Source organism: Canis lupus, chromosome 6 (assembly GCF_048164855.1).
Source record: "Canis lupus baileyi chromosome 6, mCanLup2.hap1, whole genome shotgun sequence".
Taxonomy (NCBI): Eukaryota; Metazoa; Chordata; class Mammalia; order Carnivora; family Canidae; genus Canis; species Canis lupus.
The window spans coordinates 72,230,611-72,247,359 of NC_132843.1; the positions used below are offsets into that span (position 1 = coordinate 72,230,611).

The window sequence follows — 16,749 nt, forward strand, 5'->3', positions numbered from 1 at the left end:
GGCTGGTGTCATCTCCAACGACACCTAGAGTGTGGTGCTGACCAAAGCCACTGGCCCCTTTCGCATGAGAGCGCCTCCCACCCCTTTCTTGGGGCCGCCGTGTGTTCCACCTGGGAGGACCTGGCTCCGTTCTGGTTCTGAAGGCTGGGAAGGACCTGACCTGAAGAAAAACTCATCATTCAACACTCATTGAGCTCCTACTATACACAGGGCGCTGGGCTAAGTGTTGGGGATACCAGAGAGATTGGAAGTCTGGCTTGGGGGGCACCTGGGTGGCTCAGTCAGTTAAGTGTCCAACTCTTGGTTTTAGCTCAGGTCATGATCTCAGGGTCCTGGGATCGAGCCCCATGTTGGGCTCCATGCTCAGCGGGGAGTCAGCTTGAGGATTCTCCCTCCTTCTCCCTCTGCCCCTCTCCCTACTCATGAACTCTCTAAATCTTTTTTTTTTTTTTTTTTAAAGGAAAGAAAAAAAAAGAAGAGCTAGCTTGCAGTTAGACAGGAATTAGGGTGTAAAAAGATACATCATCATCTCAGGGTATTTCCCGATGTAGGTGAATAAATGAATGAGCCAGCATTGGTTCAGCATTTATTTAAGCTTGTTCTCGTGTGCTGGGCATAACGTGAAGGCTGAGGAAGATGGCATGGGAAGGACTGGCCCCTGACCTCGGAGCGCGCCACCTGGACAAGCAGGGAGGCACCTGTGAGGCGGGCCCAGGCCCAGAGCGCCGAGAGCCAGTGTGGAGAACGCAGGGGCGGACGGGGCTAAGGAGATGCGGGCTACGTCTGGGCACTGCCGGCCTTGCCGAGCTGTTCCCCTCTCTAGGCACGCACCTTCCAGTGGTCTCTATCCTCTGGGTAAACCCGCCCTCGATGGAGGAAGCCCTGCCCTCCAGGAAGACTGTCCATCTCATGTGCCCCCGGCAGGTACCGGGTTGTGCCCTCCAGAGCAGCTCACCGTTTCACCGTTTCTGGATTTCTATGAAGTGAAGAAATCAACACAAACTTCTTCACTCCTGGCATCGTGATCTCTGCAAGGAGTTCGCCCGGACAGCTAGGCTGGAAAGGCTGCACACTTTTCACTCTTTGGACCCTTCAGCTAGAGAGCCAGAGGCAAGGTTGTGTTTGCCCTGAGTTCTCTCCCTCCCCAGCACCCCTGCTTCTTCCCTGCTCGCTCCCCTTCATCTCTCCCCTCCCCTCTCCTCTCCCACCCACCCGCACATTTAATATCTTAATATCGCCGGCTGGGGCAGGCAAGGCTCTGCTGCGTCAGCGCTGTCTCATGGAAATCTCCCAGCGTGGCTGAGCCACTGGTGTGTAGCTAACATCGGCTCCAATGACTTCCCCCTGCTCTTGACTGTTAGGTCCTCCTTCAACTCTGAGCCAATCATGAGGGTGAAAGCGAGGATCATGTCAACGGTCTCAGCCACACCGGTCATGGGCCTCCGGGCCAGGGCTCAGGGCTGTTGTGACGTTCCCACCTCCTGATCCACTGGCCCCTTCTCGGAGTGTCCCTTGTCACCAACCACCTCATGGCCCAGAGGCCACCAGCAGCAAGCCAAGGCGCCCACTCTCTCGCTTGAAGCTAGGTTTTCGATGCTTCTTTCTCTCCTGGATGGTCCAGGCCCCATCACTAAGCTTGTGTTGCTCCTCACTTCTGAGCAGTTCCTAAATGACTGAGGCAGAGAGGAGGAGGGGAGGAAAGGGTTCTTCTCAGTTTCCAGTTCTGGTCAGTATCCCTGTGGCAGCAGAAAGCAGCCCTGGCTTCCACGGACATGTTCGAACTCAGCAGAACTCGCCTCCCTGGCGGCCCGAGAACCAACCATGTAACACCCCCGGATCTGAGGTGTGAGCAGAGGCCAGGAGACAGCTACCCAGGACTTCCCAACGTGGCACTTCAGCAGTAAAATTTAATATGGTGGATTATCTCCTCTTTCTCTTTATGATTTTATAACATGAGACTATGTAAGACAAAACCAAAACCACTGTATTTGGCTCTCCTGGACAAACTAGAGAAGGAGGTGCCATGAAGCAATACTTCAGTAAAGGACAGACCTGCCCAGTGCCCACACACCTCACTCATTTCCCTACCTTCCCCACTACCTTGTAAGGACAGAAGGGTCCAAGAGCTTGAAGGGCACACGGGGTGTCCAGCTGATCTAGCAAGAGATAAAGAGAGAAGAGCTTCCGAATATTCTGATGAAGAGTTTGAGTCATAACTCTGAATGAATCCCTTTAAATGTTTACAGGTGGATAAATTCCAAGGCTGCAAATAAGGAATTATGTTTGCCCTTTTCTTAAAAACACAAAATAATCAGACTTCCCCCTTTGTTAAACTCAAGAATGCACCTATAGTACAACCCTTTAAACGGAACCTTCAAAAATAAATTTTATATGGTTATTTTTCTTTCTCTGACTTACTTTGCTTCACATAATACACTCTAGCTCCATCCAGGTCATTGCAAATGGCAAGACTTTGTTCTTTTTGATGGCTGAGTAATATTCCAGTGTGGGGTGTGTGTGTGTGTGTTGTGTGTGTGTGTGTGTGTGTGTATCCCTCACAACTCCTTTGAACCATTCATCAGTCAATGGACATTGGGGCTCTTTCCACAATCTGGCTATTGTTGACAATGCTGCTATAGACACTGGGGTGCATGGGGTGCATGTGTCCCTTTGAATTAGTATTTTTGTATTCCTTAAGTAAATAAATACCCAGCAGTACAATTGCCAAAACTAATATTACACTGCATGTTAACCCACTGGAACTTAAATAAAACTTTTAAGGGCACCTGAGTGGCTCAGACGGTTAAGTGTCTGACTCTTGATCTGAGCTCAGGTCTTGATCTCAGAGTTATGAGTTCAAGCCCCACGTTGGTCTCCATATTGGGGGAAAACACTTTTAAAAAATAGAAATATTTTTTTAAAAAAATACTCTTCACTTCAGCACTATCTCTAGGATGAGGGACCATAAAGCAGAATGGAATAATATCGCCTGCCTTCACAGCTGGGGGCAGTTTCAGGAGCCAGAATGCTCAGCCCCAGAAGAGAGCATTGCCCTTGCACTCAGGAATCCTGAGATCCACCACTTGTTAGCTACATACACTAACTTCTCTAAAATTCTGATTTTCTTTTCTTTAAAACCAAGATCAAGCCCTACTCACAAAATCATTATGAGGAGTGGATCTGCCTCATTTCCTACCCCAACCCCCATACATTCAGCAAGATGCCTTGAAGAGGGCAAAGCTCTGGCAAGAACATACTCAGACACCTCACAACTCTAAGTTCACTGCTGCTGAGCGAGCCCACTTCTGGCTTACAGAGGTACAGACACCCAAGCCCTGGATGTACTATTTTGTCTTTCTAACACCAAACTTGTTGCTATATTTAAAACCAGCATCCCTCCAGCATGGCTGGTTGTCAGTAGCATGATTTCTGTACCACCAGCTTGCATCTCCACGCCAATATTCCAATGTGCTGCTTTCTCATCCCCCAGAAGCTAGACAAGCTGATTGACACCATATATGACAGATCAAGGCCTTTCATGACACTGTCCCCCATGTGGCCACTGCCAGAGTCAACACGGGACCTGAGGCAGCCACCTCTCAGACACACTGTGGATGGCTCCAAGCAGCCCATCCTCCCAAATGGAAAAATGCTGCATTACCTCTATCCCACTATCTGAGAATCATGGTAGTACACAAAGGTCTACCATGGCCATAGCAAGGTTTGCCTCCAGCATTACCAATCACTGCTATATTCAATGTGACCAGTTGTGTGTGCCAATCACCTTGGTCTGACCCACTCAGACCCATCTAAATTACTCTTTAGGAGCTGATGTGAGTCCATATCTCGTTTCATGAATCTCTTTGCAATTATGCTATGCTTAGGCTCCTGAAAATGCCTCTACATTCCCAAGTTACTTAGATAAAGGAGAAAAAGGGCTCCTGTGTATGCTGTGTGGTCAGAGGGGACTCAGAATGTGATTCCAAACACTAGCTGAAGACAGCCATATATTTGAGGATAATCCCTAAGTATTACGTACTAGAGTTGAATATATACCCAAATACATGCTAAATATCCCTTCTGCCCTCCTCAAGTATTTAGCTGAATCCAAGATTATACAGTTGGGCTGATTCTAAGGATTTGAATTACTGGAAGCTGTTTTCATATACACCAATTGGGTTATTTAACACAAAATTCAACAGTGCTGGATTCTGAGTCTGAATAAATTACAGAATCATTATGCTGGGAATGGTCTGTTTTTAAAAGGCTCAATTCTGGTGTCACTTTAACTAAACCACAAATTCCCTGAATATTTCTGCATGCAGGCATGTTAATTCAAACATTCATAATACAACCAGTTTTTGCATTTTGCATAATGGACGTTCAGACCTCTGTGTAATTTTACAATTAATCCTGTATTTTGTATTAATGCACATGCAATACATACAGCAACTATTTGTTCTCTATAGAACAAATAAATCCTCACTTGAGGGGAAAAACTGCTGGAGAATGCATATGGTATTGTGCATAATCAATCAGCTTGTAGGGCTTTAACACTAAGTGTATATGGATTTAGGTCTTGGGGATAATAACTAAATAGCACTGAATAAGCAGACTGGCTATTGAGGACAAGACTGCAAACCTCTACTGATGAATAATGAACGTAGACCAGTGTAACATCAGAAAGAAAAATAAAATACTGCCAAGAGTGGGGAGACCTTTCCCCACCTCCACCAGCCCTACCAAGTGCACTGCCATGGGAGGAAGGGCTGAATAATAAATGCACAGCTTCAAGTCTCTTTCAGCCAAACATATGTTGACTATATATTCATAGCAGTCCTCTGAGGATCAGTACAACAGCATTTGATTTACTTGAGGACCGCCCCCCATGCAAAAGTAGTTCAGCTGTTGAGATTGATGATGCCACACATGTGCCAAGAGAGTATGAAAAGTTTTATTACTCATATAATGAGGACTTCTGGGGAGAGCAGGCAACCAAACCATTTCAAAATGGCTTGAGCAAAGGGAGGGGCAAGTGGCTTTGGTTTGCACTATGGTTCAGGGTAGGGTCAGGGTGAGCAGTGGCTGGGTTTGCATGGTTTGAACTTTCCACCAGCACCCAGGGAAAGAGCCAGTTCATTTTCTTGTTAGCTTGCCCAGAAATGGGACACAAGGGGATGAAGGAGGGCTGGGGTTGGAATGCTGTCAATAGTCAAACATCAAAAATGGAGGGTCTTTATTACAATTTTCCTACCTTCAAGCTGCCATTTAGGGATTTAAAACCCTCTTCTGAAATTTACCTACTGTGTGACTCTCTTCTCATCAGTAAAAGTAGTATAACATTTAAAATAAATGATGTCACACATATCAAAGGAAACTGGCCCAGTGCCAGTATGTAACAGATGTTTAATAATTGTTTCTGAATCTCAATCTGGAAATTTAAGGAAAAAGAATCTGTTTCCTCCACGTAGTTCCATCTTGACCCTTAGTTGGTATTCTTATGGAAACCAGAGAAGTCACCAGCTCTACTAAGACTCTTGAAACTATTTACCAAAGATATTGGGATAAGGGTGGGCCAAGAAGAGTAGAGGAGGCTAGAAGCCTGGTGGTGGGAGTGGGGGGCCCAGGGCGAGTGGTGGTCAGGGCACTGCAGAGGACAACTTCTCCAAGATGTGTCACAAAACATGTCTGCCTAAGACATCTCTTCTGGTCACGGGGGACAGGTAGCTACAGAAAGGATGGCCCCAGTGGGGTGCAGGAAAAGACAGGAAATGGAAGTGTTATGGATTGAATTGTAAGTCAACTCCCACCATTACACTACTTCAGAATGTGACCTTATTTGGAAATACAGTCTTTGCAGATGTAATCAAGTTAAGGTAAGGTCATTTGTCAACTAGAGTGGGTTCTAAATCCATCATGACTGATGTTCTTGTACATAAAGAGACACACACACACGTACACACACGTACACAAGGTCAGGTAGAGTACCATGGGATGACAGAGGGGGAGGCTGCAGTGCTATTATGGCTGCAAGCCAAGGCCACCATCAGAAGCTGGAAGAAAGGATTCTCCTCTGAGTCTCAAAAGAGCACAGCCCTGCTGATACCTTGACTGTGGACGTTTCTCCTCCTGAACTGTGAGAGAATAAACTCCATTGTTTAAGCCATTCTTGGTGGTATCCTTGTTACAGCAGCTATAGGGAACTAATATCGTATAGAAGAGATCATCCCTTACTTTAGTTATTTTTCTTCATTGAAGATTTGAGTGTGTGATTTTACTTAAAATCGGAATAACTGGGGATGCTAGAGTTCTTTACTTTAGCATGACGAACAAATCCAGATCTTTATATACTGCCAGTTAGCCTTTAATTCCTCAAAATTATTTTAAATATACAATGAGAAGATATTTTAGGTATAATATCTATAGTTTTGGCTCATAATAGTTTTTACACCACATGATTAGTATCACAACAAATTTGCAACTGGAAGGTAAAGATAATTCTTCACAAGATTCGCAGCTAAGACAAAATGTTAACAGTGGTTATCTCTGAGTTATGAGATAATAGGTAATTTTTCTTTCCTTTTTATAACTTTCAAGTTGTCCTCACTGTAATAAAGGTTTTTTTTTCCCAAAAGAAACACATTTTTACTTTCCAAGAGGCATTGTTATTTTCATAAAAGCAAGAAACAGGATTCAATGCCTTGTCGTACGGGCTTTTGTCTTGACTTTCAATCCTGGGGCTCAGAGATCTGTTCATAGCCTCCTGATTAGGCCTAAAAGGATTAGAATGGGGCATGCAGTGGCAGGAACATCCATTTGTTCCTTTAGAAATTGGGAAAAAATGAACTTATCCTGCCAGCACAAGAGGCTCAGGCCAGGGAGCTTGTGGGTAATATTTTCTGATTTAGTATGATACAGATAGTTCTTTTACTCTCAGGAGTTTTTACAAATTGGCCTTAAAGTCCAGCTGTTTATAAGTCTCTTTGTAACAAAAACCAAGCATATTTAAGAGTAAATACAGTGTTCGGATTCTGCTATGACTGCACAAACCTAATAGAGCTTCTGTCTCCTGCTACTTACAACTAAACACTGCAAAAATACATGGGGCAACTACCTATGGACTCAAGAAAGCAAAGGAGAGCAGCAGATTTTAGAGGAGTCAAAAACTGATGAAGCACAAGGGTAAGATTCCCACTATTTTTCCCCTCTTTTATCTCTGTGCTGTGCTTTTATCTCTTTGCTGTGCTCGGTCCCAACTGTGGGGTTGCAGGGCGGAGCAGGAAGATGGAAGGCACTAAAATGGACAGAAACCTTGTCTTTCTCCCCAGAGCAATGAAGAAGAAGGTCCCTATGGGCTGGAGTATATAAGGAGAATCTTGGAGAAGAGCAAGAATGAACTGAGAATGGAGGCAACGAACTTGCAGTTTGAACCCAATCAGAGTAATTGTTTTGAATCATGATCATGGCAGTGACTACACAGGTGTATAAACTTGTCAAAATTCATTGATGACTATATGGTACTTTATGGGTTACATTTTATTGTATGTAAGTTACACTTAAATAAAGTTGATTTAAACATTTTTTTTAAAGAGAGCCCAGAAATAAACCCACGGTGAGCACTCCAGGCCCAGCACTTGCCTGGCCCATCACCCATGGACTCTCTGCCATGCCCGCAGTGCCCCACACTGCCCACCATCCAGGCCTCTACCAGGCCTGACACAGGTGAGGTCCTGCAGCAGATCATGACCATCACTAACCAGAGCCTGGAGGAGGCACAGGCCAGTAGGCTCCATGCTCATTATGGGGCTTGAATAAAGCTAAACTGATTAAGCCAGCCAGGTGCCCCAAGATCTGTCTACTTTTTATGTCTATTACCATAACTCTAAACTAAGCCAGCAGGATTTCTAGACTATTCCAGCTGTGTAGTCTCATGACCAGTATTCCTGGTTCCACCCCTTGTCTTCCATTCCAGTCTCAAAGCAGCAACAGTGATCTTTTAAAAATGCAATTCACTTAAGGACAGGCAAATAGGTCAAAGGAATAGAGTTGAAAATGCAGAAATAAACCCATACATCTATGGCCAATTGATTTTCTACAAGGTTACCAAGGCTTTGGGGAAAGAGTTTCTTCAACCAATGGACTGAGAAAATTGGATCTCAACATGTAGAACCCTTACCTAACACCATAACAAAAATTAACTCAAATGGATCAAATACCAAAGTGTAAGAGCTAGCCCTGTAAAACCTGTAGAAGAAAACATGGGCATAAATCTCCATAACCTTGAATTAAGCAACGATTTCTTACATATGATGCCTAAAGCACAGGCAACAAAAGAAAGAATAGACAGACTGGACTTCATTATGATAAAAAAAAAACTTTTATGTTCTAAAGGACACTAGAAAGAAAGAAAAAAACAACTCACAGAATGGGAGAAAAAGATTTGTGAGTCATATATTGGATAAGGGTCTAGTATCCAGAATATATAAAGAACTCTTATAACTCAGGGATAAAAAGACAGCCCAATTAAAGAATGAGCAAAAGATTCGAGTAGACATTTCCCCAAAGAAGAATGGTTGGCAAACACATGAAAAGATGTTCAATGTCATTAGTCTTTAGAGAAATGCAAATGAAAACCACCATGAGATACTACTTCATACCCACTGGTGTGGCTATAAGAAAAGGCAAAAGCAAGTGTTAGTGAGGATGTGGAGACATTGGAACCTTACAAGTTGCTGATGGGGATGGAAAACGGTGTAGCCACTTTATGAAAGTTTGGTATTTCCTCAAAAAGCTAAACATAGAGTTACCATAGGACTCTGTAACTCTCTCTAGATATATGCTCCCATGAAAAATTCAACATGAATATTCATAGCAGCATTTTTCATTCACCAAAAGTGGAAATAACTCAAATGCCCATCAACTGATAATGGATAAACAAAATATATTCATACAATGGAATATTATTTGGCCTTAAAAAGGGATGAGGTGCTGATACACAACTTGGAAGAACCATGAAAACATGCTTTGGGTGGGGCACCTGGGTGGCTCAGTGGTTTAAGCATCTGATTCATGATTTTGGTTCAGGATATGGTCTCAGGGTTGTGAGATTGAGCCCCTTGTCGGGCTCTGTGCTGGGTGTCGAGCCTGCTTTAGATTCTCTTTCTCTTGCTCCCTATGCCCACCCCCCTCTCTTTCCCTCTCTTTAAAAAAAAGAAGAAAGTGAGAGAAAACACTATGGGAAAGGTGCCAGTCACAGAGGTCCCATACTGTGTGATTCCATTTATATGAAATTTCTAGAAGAGACAAACCTGTAGACACAGAAATATTAGTGGTTGCTGGGAGGGAGGAGGGGAGAATGGGGAATGACTGCTAATGGGAACAGGGTTTTTTTCTGGAGGTGATGAGAGTGTTGTGGAAACAGTGATGATGGCTGTACACTGTGAATTTACTAAAAGTCGCTGAATTGTATGTATACTTTTATGGGTGAATTTTATGGTATGTGAATTACCTCTCAAAAAATCAAACAAATAAAACATGCAATTCATGTTTAAAAAAAAGAAAGAAACCCACACACATAAGGTTAATTAATTTATAACTAAGGAGCCAAGAATATGCAATGGGAAGGGCAGTCTCCACAATAAATGGTGCTGGGAAAACTGAACAGTCACATGCGAAAGAGTGAAACTGGATCACTATCTTCCACCACACAGAAACATCAGCTCAAAATGGATTAAAGACTTGGACATAAAACCTGAAACTATACAACTTATAGAAGAGAATATAGGCAGTAAATCCTTGATGCAGGTCTTGGTGATGATTTTTAAAATTTGACCCCAACAGCAAAAATAAGCAAATGAAACTACATCCAACTAAAAAGCTTCTGCACAGTAAAGGAAACCATCAATAAAATAAAAAAGCATCCTACTGAATGGAAGAAAATACTTGCAAATCATATATCTGATAAGGGGATAATACCTAAAATATATAAGGAACTCGGACATACAACTCATGGCAAAAACAAACAAACAAACAAAAAAGAAACAAAAACAACAACAACAACAAAAAACCCCCAAACAATCTAATTTTAAAATGGACAGGGCAGCCCGGGTGGCTCAGTGGTTTAGCACCACCTTCAGCCCAGGGCATGATCCTGGAGTCCCAGGATCAAATCCCACATCAGGCTCCCTGTGTGGAGTCTGCTTCTCCCTCTGCCTATGTCTCTGCCTCTCTCTCTGTTTCTCTCATGAATAAATAAAAATCTTTAAAAAAAATAATAAAAAATAAAATAAAATAAAATGGACAGAAGATCTGAATAGATGTTTCTCCAAATAAAACGTGCAGATGGCCAACAAGCACATGAAAAGATGCAATATATCATTAATCATCAGGGAAATGCAAATCAAAGCCACAATGAGAGGGGCACCTAGGTGGCTCAGTCAGTTACGCGTCTGATTCTTGGTTTTGGCTCGGATCATGATCACAGAGTTGTGAGATGCAGCCTAGCATTAGGTTCCACGCTCAGCAGAGTATCTGCTTAAGATTCTCTTCCTCTTCCCCTCTGCCTCTCCCCTGCTCTCTCTCAAATCAATCAATCAATCAATCAATCATTTTTAAAAAGCCACAATGAGATATCACTTCCCACTTTTTAGAATGGCTATTAACAAAAAGGCAAGAAACAAGTGTTGATGAGGATGTGGAGGAAAGGGAACTCTTAGACACTATCAGTGGGAATATAAACTGGTGCGGCCATTATGGAGAATAGTATGGAAGCTACTCAAAAAATTAAAAACCATATGATCCAGCAATTCTACTTCTGGATATTTACCTGAAGAAAACAAAAAACAACTGGAAAAGATGTACCCCCATGTTCACTGTGGCATTATTTACAATAGCCAAGACATAGAGACAATCTAAGTGTCCATCGGTGGGGGAATGGATTTAAAAAAAAATCTATGGGGTGTGTGTAATGGAACATTATTCACCAACATGGGTATACCTCAAGGGCATTATGCTAAGTGAAATAAGTCAGACAGATAAAGGAAAATACTGTATGAACTCTCTAATATATAGAATCTAAAAGAAGAAACACATGTATAAAGAGAACAGAGAGGTGGTTGCCAAAGGAGAGGGAGCAATGAGAGAAATGGGTGAGTTTTTTTTTTTTTTTTTAGTTTAATAAGTTGAATTATTCTTTATTTAAAAATATTAAAAATCTTTTTTAGGGCAGCCCTGGTGGCGCAGCGGTTTAGCGCCGCCTGCAGCCCGGCATGTGATCCTGGAGACCAGGGATCAAGTCCCGCGTCAGACTCCCTGCATGGAGCCTGCTTCTCCCTCTGCCTGTGTCTCTGCCTCTCTCTCTCTCTCTCTCTCTTTTTTTTCTCTCTCTCTTAATAAATAAATATATAAATCTTTAAAAAAAGTTTTTAAGTTAAAAAAAAAGAACAGTGACACCTGATATTATCTCCATAATAATGAGAGAATCTGGTAAGGAGGCAGCTAGGTGTGATGGAAAGTACATCCTGTTGGCTAAGCCAGATGGCCTTGAACAGCCATTCAACCTCTTAAGATTCTTCATTTCTTCATCTGTAAAATAGGGATTATAATCACTAACCTTCTAAAGAATTTCATGAGGATTAAATAGGACGACATAAGCAAGGACCTAGGCAAATGCAATTAGTAGATGTTAGAGGACTTTTACGGTCCAGATGTGGTAATGGGTGACAAGGAGGGGCCTTACTAGTGGCAAAGGCTGTTGGATTCATATTGCCTACTGCCCTAGAACAACTTGTTCTAAACAAAAAATGTTCCACGGTTAAATGTTTACAGGAAATGCTGAATTAAAGTTTAAATAAATGTCCTTACTTTATGGTAAAATTGCAAAAGAGGACATGCTATGCAGAAGTTTTCAAACTGATTTTGCCAAGAATCCCTTTTCAGATATAACATTTCACTCTCCCAAGAATATTAAAAATTAAACTTTAGCAATACTTTAGGAAATGCTGATCTTTTGAAATGAGCATGGAACTGAGAGCCAGGAGACCAGGTCTCTGGTTCTGGTCTGATGCAAGTAGTTTTACCTCTCTGGGCCTCAGTGTCCTCTTCTCCAAAAGGGAGACTTAGGCCAGAATCTCCTCCAAGATCTTTATAGATCTAACTTTCTACCTATGGCATTTGCAAAATATACTAGATTGGAGGGAAGGTCAACCAGAGGCCTCTGAATTCCCAAATAATTCCTCAAAAATACCCATATTTTCAGCTCCAAATCTCAAAAACAAAAAAAATTAGTTTCTCCATAGTATGAACACTTCCAGAAGTATTAAAACTCATTCTTGGCATATGAATATATCATTTTCCACTAGCTCTAAACACCACAGGCTCATCAGTCTAATGTCTCCAGATGCTTCTGCAATTAGCTCTGTTGTATTTAAATTCTGTCCACTAAATTGAATAAGATGTTCCCTCTTCCCCTCCCAAAAAGCTGTCTAGAGCAAAAAAGCAAAAAAAATAATGGAGCTAACAAGGGACAACAGGAAAGCTGCAGTCTGCAAGCAGGCGGCTCACGAAAAATCCTTACATAATTCATTTTCGAGGGCTAAATCATGATCAACTCCACCTCTGCATCTCCAACTTCAACTAGCATGTTACATTGATGCCTTACAAAAGATGAGATAATGATTCCCCCTCCATGTGAGCAACATATTCTAGAATGTTTATACATAATGATTTCATTTGTGATTTATCAAAGACTAGCACTAACTATAAGATTTATTTATTTTATTTTCTAGGTAAATCAAGGGATATACCAATATTGTAGATATGTCAGTTCTCACCAAATTTATACACATATTCAATGCAATTCCAATCAAAAGTCAAAGTGTTTTGTTTTTGTTTTATTTTTGCAGAAATTGGCAAGACGTTTCTAAATTTTTTATGGAAAGTGAAAGATCTAAGAGAACCTAAGACAATCTGAGAGAATGAGGGTGGAAGAATTATATTACAAGCAAAAAGAATTATAAAACATCCTTAATTAAGACAGTAAAATACTGGCCCAGGAGGCAAATAAACCATTGGACATCTGATTTCTAATAGAGATAGTCCTGTACATCAGTGGGGAACTGATGGTCTTTTAAATGAATGTTGCTGGGTCAATTAAGATACTCACACAGATGAAAGACAGATCTTGATCCTTATAGCATACACAAAATTAATTTCAAGCGGAGTATAGATCTAAATGGGAAAGATAAAGCTTTCAGAAGGTAATATAGAGTGATATCTTCATGATCCTGAGGTAAACAAACATTTCTTAATAAGGACACAGAAACCACTAATAAGGGAAAAGACTGATAACAGGACCTACTGAAAATGTAAAATGACTACGTATCAGAAATATCATTAAAAGAGTAAAATACGGAAGCCACAGAGTAGGAGAGAACATATCTGCAATACACACAACCAATAAGAGATTTACCTGGAATATATAAAGAATGTTTATAAATCAAGAATAAAGCAACTGACTCATTTTTTTCATTGGCCAAAAGACTTCTAAAGGTATTTCCCAAAAGAGAAAAAGAATTAGTCAATAAACATATGCAAATATACTTAAAACTTTAGTCATCAAAGACATGCAAATTAAAATCATGATGAAATACCAAGCAGAGCTACAGACCCACACACTTACACACCTACACACACTCACACACACCTGCATACACCTATACACACACACACTAGAAGAACTAAAGTTAAGAAAGTAGACAATTCCAAGTCTTAGAGAGGGTACATGGCCACTGGAAGCTTCATGTTAGAGAATAAATTGGTGAAACCATATTAGAAAACTGTGACCTCTACTGAAACTGATCATACACATATCCTAAGACCCAGTAATTCCATTCCTGCATTTGTACCTAATAGAAGCGTGGGCATGTGTGCACTAAAAGATATGTACAAGATTTTTCAGAGCAGCATTATTTTAAGAGCATCAGTCTAAAAGCAATCTAAAAAGTCCATCAATAGCTGGATAGATATATGACTTGTGGTATTATGGTATATTATACAATGAAATATAATATAGCAATGAAAATTAATAAACTATTACTATACATAATGATATTGATGAATCTCTCAAACATTATGGTGGGAGAAGCAAGACACCTAAAAGAAATGTCAGTTTTGCCAAAATGTGATGCATGTGTTCCTAAAGATCACCACACTACACAAAAATCATGCAATTAAAATCATAGGGCTTAGAAGATACTTGCAAATGGTATATCTATTATAGGGCTAATATATAAAATATATAAAGAACTCATACAACTCAACATACATAAACCCAAATAACCCAATTAAAAAATGGGCAGTAGGGACGCCTGGGTGGCTCAGCAGTTAAGTGTCTGCCTTTGGCTCAGGGCGTGACCCTTGAGTCCTGGGATTGAGTTTCACATCGGGCTCCCTCCATAGAGCCTGCTTCTCACTCTGCCTATGTCTCTGCCTCTCTCTCTCTCTGTATCTCTCATGAATAAATAAAATCTTTTAAAAATGCACAGTAGACATGAATAAACATTTCTCCAAAGAAGACGCAGATGGCCAGCAGATACATGAAAAGATACTAAACATCACTCAACATCAGGGAAATACAAATTAAAACCACAATGAGATATCACCTGACACCCATCAGAATGCCTAAAATCTAAAACACAAGAAACAAGTGTTGGTGAGAATGTGGAGAAGAAAGAACCCTGTGCCCTGTTGATGGGAATGCAATCTGGTGTAACCATTGTGGAAAACAGTATGGAGGTTTGTCAAAAAATTAAAAATAGAATTATCATATGATCCAGTAATCCCACTATGGGGTATTTACCAAAAGAATACAAAAACACTAATTTGAAAAGATATATGCAACCCTATGCTTATTGCAGCATTATCTACAATAGCCAAATTATGGAAGCAGCCCAAGTATCCACTGATAGATGAATGGATAAAGAAGTGTGTCTACACACACACACACACACACACACACACACACACTGGAGTATTACTCAGCCATAAAAAGAATGAAATCTTGCCATTTGCCATCCAACACAGATGGATCTAGAGATAGCACTAAGTGAAATCAGAGAAAGACAAATAGTATATGTTTTCACTCATATATGGAATTTAAGAAATAAAACAAAGACAAAAGAGATAAACCAAAAACAGATTTTTAACTACAGAAAACAAACTGATGGTTACTAAAGGGAGGTAGGGGGATGGGTGAAATAGGTGAAGGGGATTAAAGAGGACACTTATGATGATGAGCACTGAGTAATATATGGAAGTGCTGAGTCACCAAACTGTACACCTATAACTAATATAACACTGTATGTTAACTATATTGGAATTAAAATCTAAAAAACCATAGAGCTTAAGGGATAAAAACACTGTTAAGGGCATTATTTTCAAAACCTTGTCATTGACCACATAAAAATTTATTTTTAAAGACTTCATTTTTTTTTTTTTCAGGAGAGATATACAGACAGAGGCAGAGACACAGGCAGAGGGAGAAACAGGCTCCCTGTGGGGAGACCAATTTTGGACTTGATTATGGGATCACACCCTAAGCCAAAGGCAGACGCTGAACCACTGAGCCACCCAGGCATCCTGACACATTAAAAAAAAAAAATCTAATCAAAATAGTAGCATGGATTTACACATGTAAAATTAAGAAATGAATTAGGTCCTAAAATAATATCTATGGGGGCACTTGGATGGCTGTTAGTTAAGTTTCTGCCTTCAGCTAGGGTCCTGATCTCATGGGTCCTGGGATGGAGCCCCACGTTGGGCTCCCTGCTCAGTGGGGAGCCAGCTTCTCCCTCTCCCTCTGCCTACTGCTCCGCCTACTTGTGTTCTCTGTCAAATAAAATCTTTAAACAAAATGGTATATGTGTTTACAGAGATCTGAAATTTGCGTATGGAAGTGGCCATTGGAGAGCTGCAGCTCATGAGTTAAGAAGTGATGTGAGGAGGGTTATCTGAAAACGGACAGTGTTTTAATACTACATGTGGGTGTGGTTCATAATGTGCTCAATGAGCTAAAGTGTCTGGCAGATGTTTGGGGTGTGAGAATGGGACCATGTTCTATACTTCTGCTGGGCTCAGATCAGCTGCACACACTTCCCTGCATTCACTTTCTTGAAGAGAGAACTGCAGGTAAGCAAATACTAAATTGCATTATGCTCAAATTTCTCCCTCTGTATCAATCATGATGGAAATCCACACTTTTAAAATAAGCAATACTGCTGAACCGATAGTACATTATTATTCTATTTAAATAAAGTTCACAGGCAAAATTCATCTATGACATTAGGTATCAGGATGCTGGTTACCCTAGAGGGTGTTGTAAGTAGAAAGGATCACAAAGAGAAACTTCCATAGTGCTGGGTACTTGCAAAACAGATGTGTCTACTTTGTGAAAATTCATCATGCCACATACATAAGATTTGTGCACTTCACATTTAAATAAAAGGTTTTTTTTTAATGTTACATTAACAATGGAAAAACAAGATATACCCCTTTTAGGAAGGCTTCCAGAGCCTTTAAGATAAATGATGAGGTTTTCCTACCCTGCTGGATAGACATCAAGTGCCTCCCCAAACAAACACACTAATCATCCATACCCATGTCACAAACATTTATAAGCTCTTTTCAAGCAATGCTCAGTGGTCCATCATCCATACTGTAAAGAATAACAAAGTGGGATTCCTAAGTTATCAA

The 16,749-nt window shown here is 40.9% G+C and overlaps 1 protein-coding gene across 6 annotated transcripts in view; it reads right to left on the minus strand.

The window, feature by feature from the left end:
- Positions 1-16,749, minus strand: part of HHAT (hedgehog acyltransferase) — a 346,103-nt gene that overhangs the window by 44,955 nt on the left and 284,399 nt on the right. Inside the window, exon 12 of one of the 6 annotated variants that reach the window (XM_072831172.1) lies at positions 1,262-1,673. The exons of the other annotated variants lie outside the window; for them this stretch is intronic. Coding sequence (XP_072687273.1) covers positions 1,666-1,673 — 8 coding nt within the window. The 3' untranslated portion in view covers positions 1,262-1,665. Of the gene's footprint in view, positions 1-1,261; positions 1,674-16,749 lie in introns of those variants that run through there. 6 annotated transcript variants of the gene reach the window in all.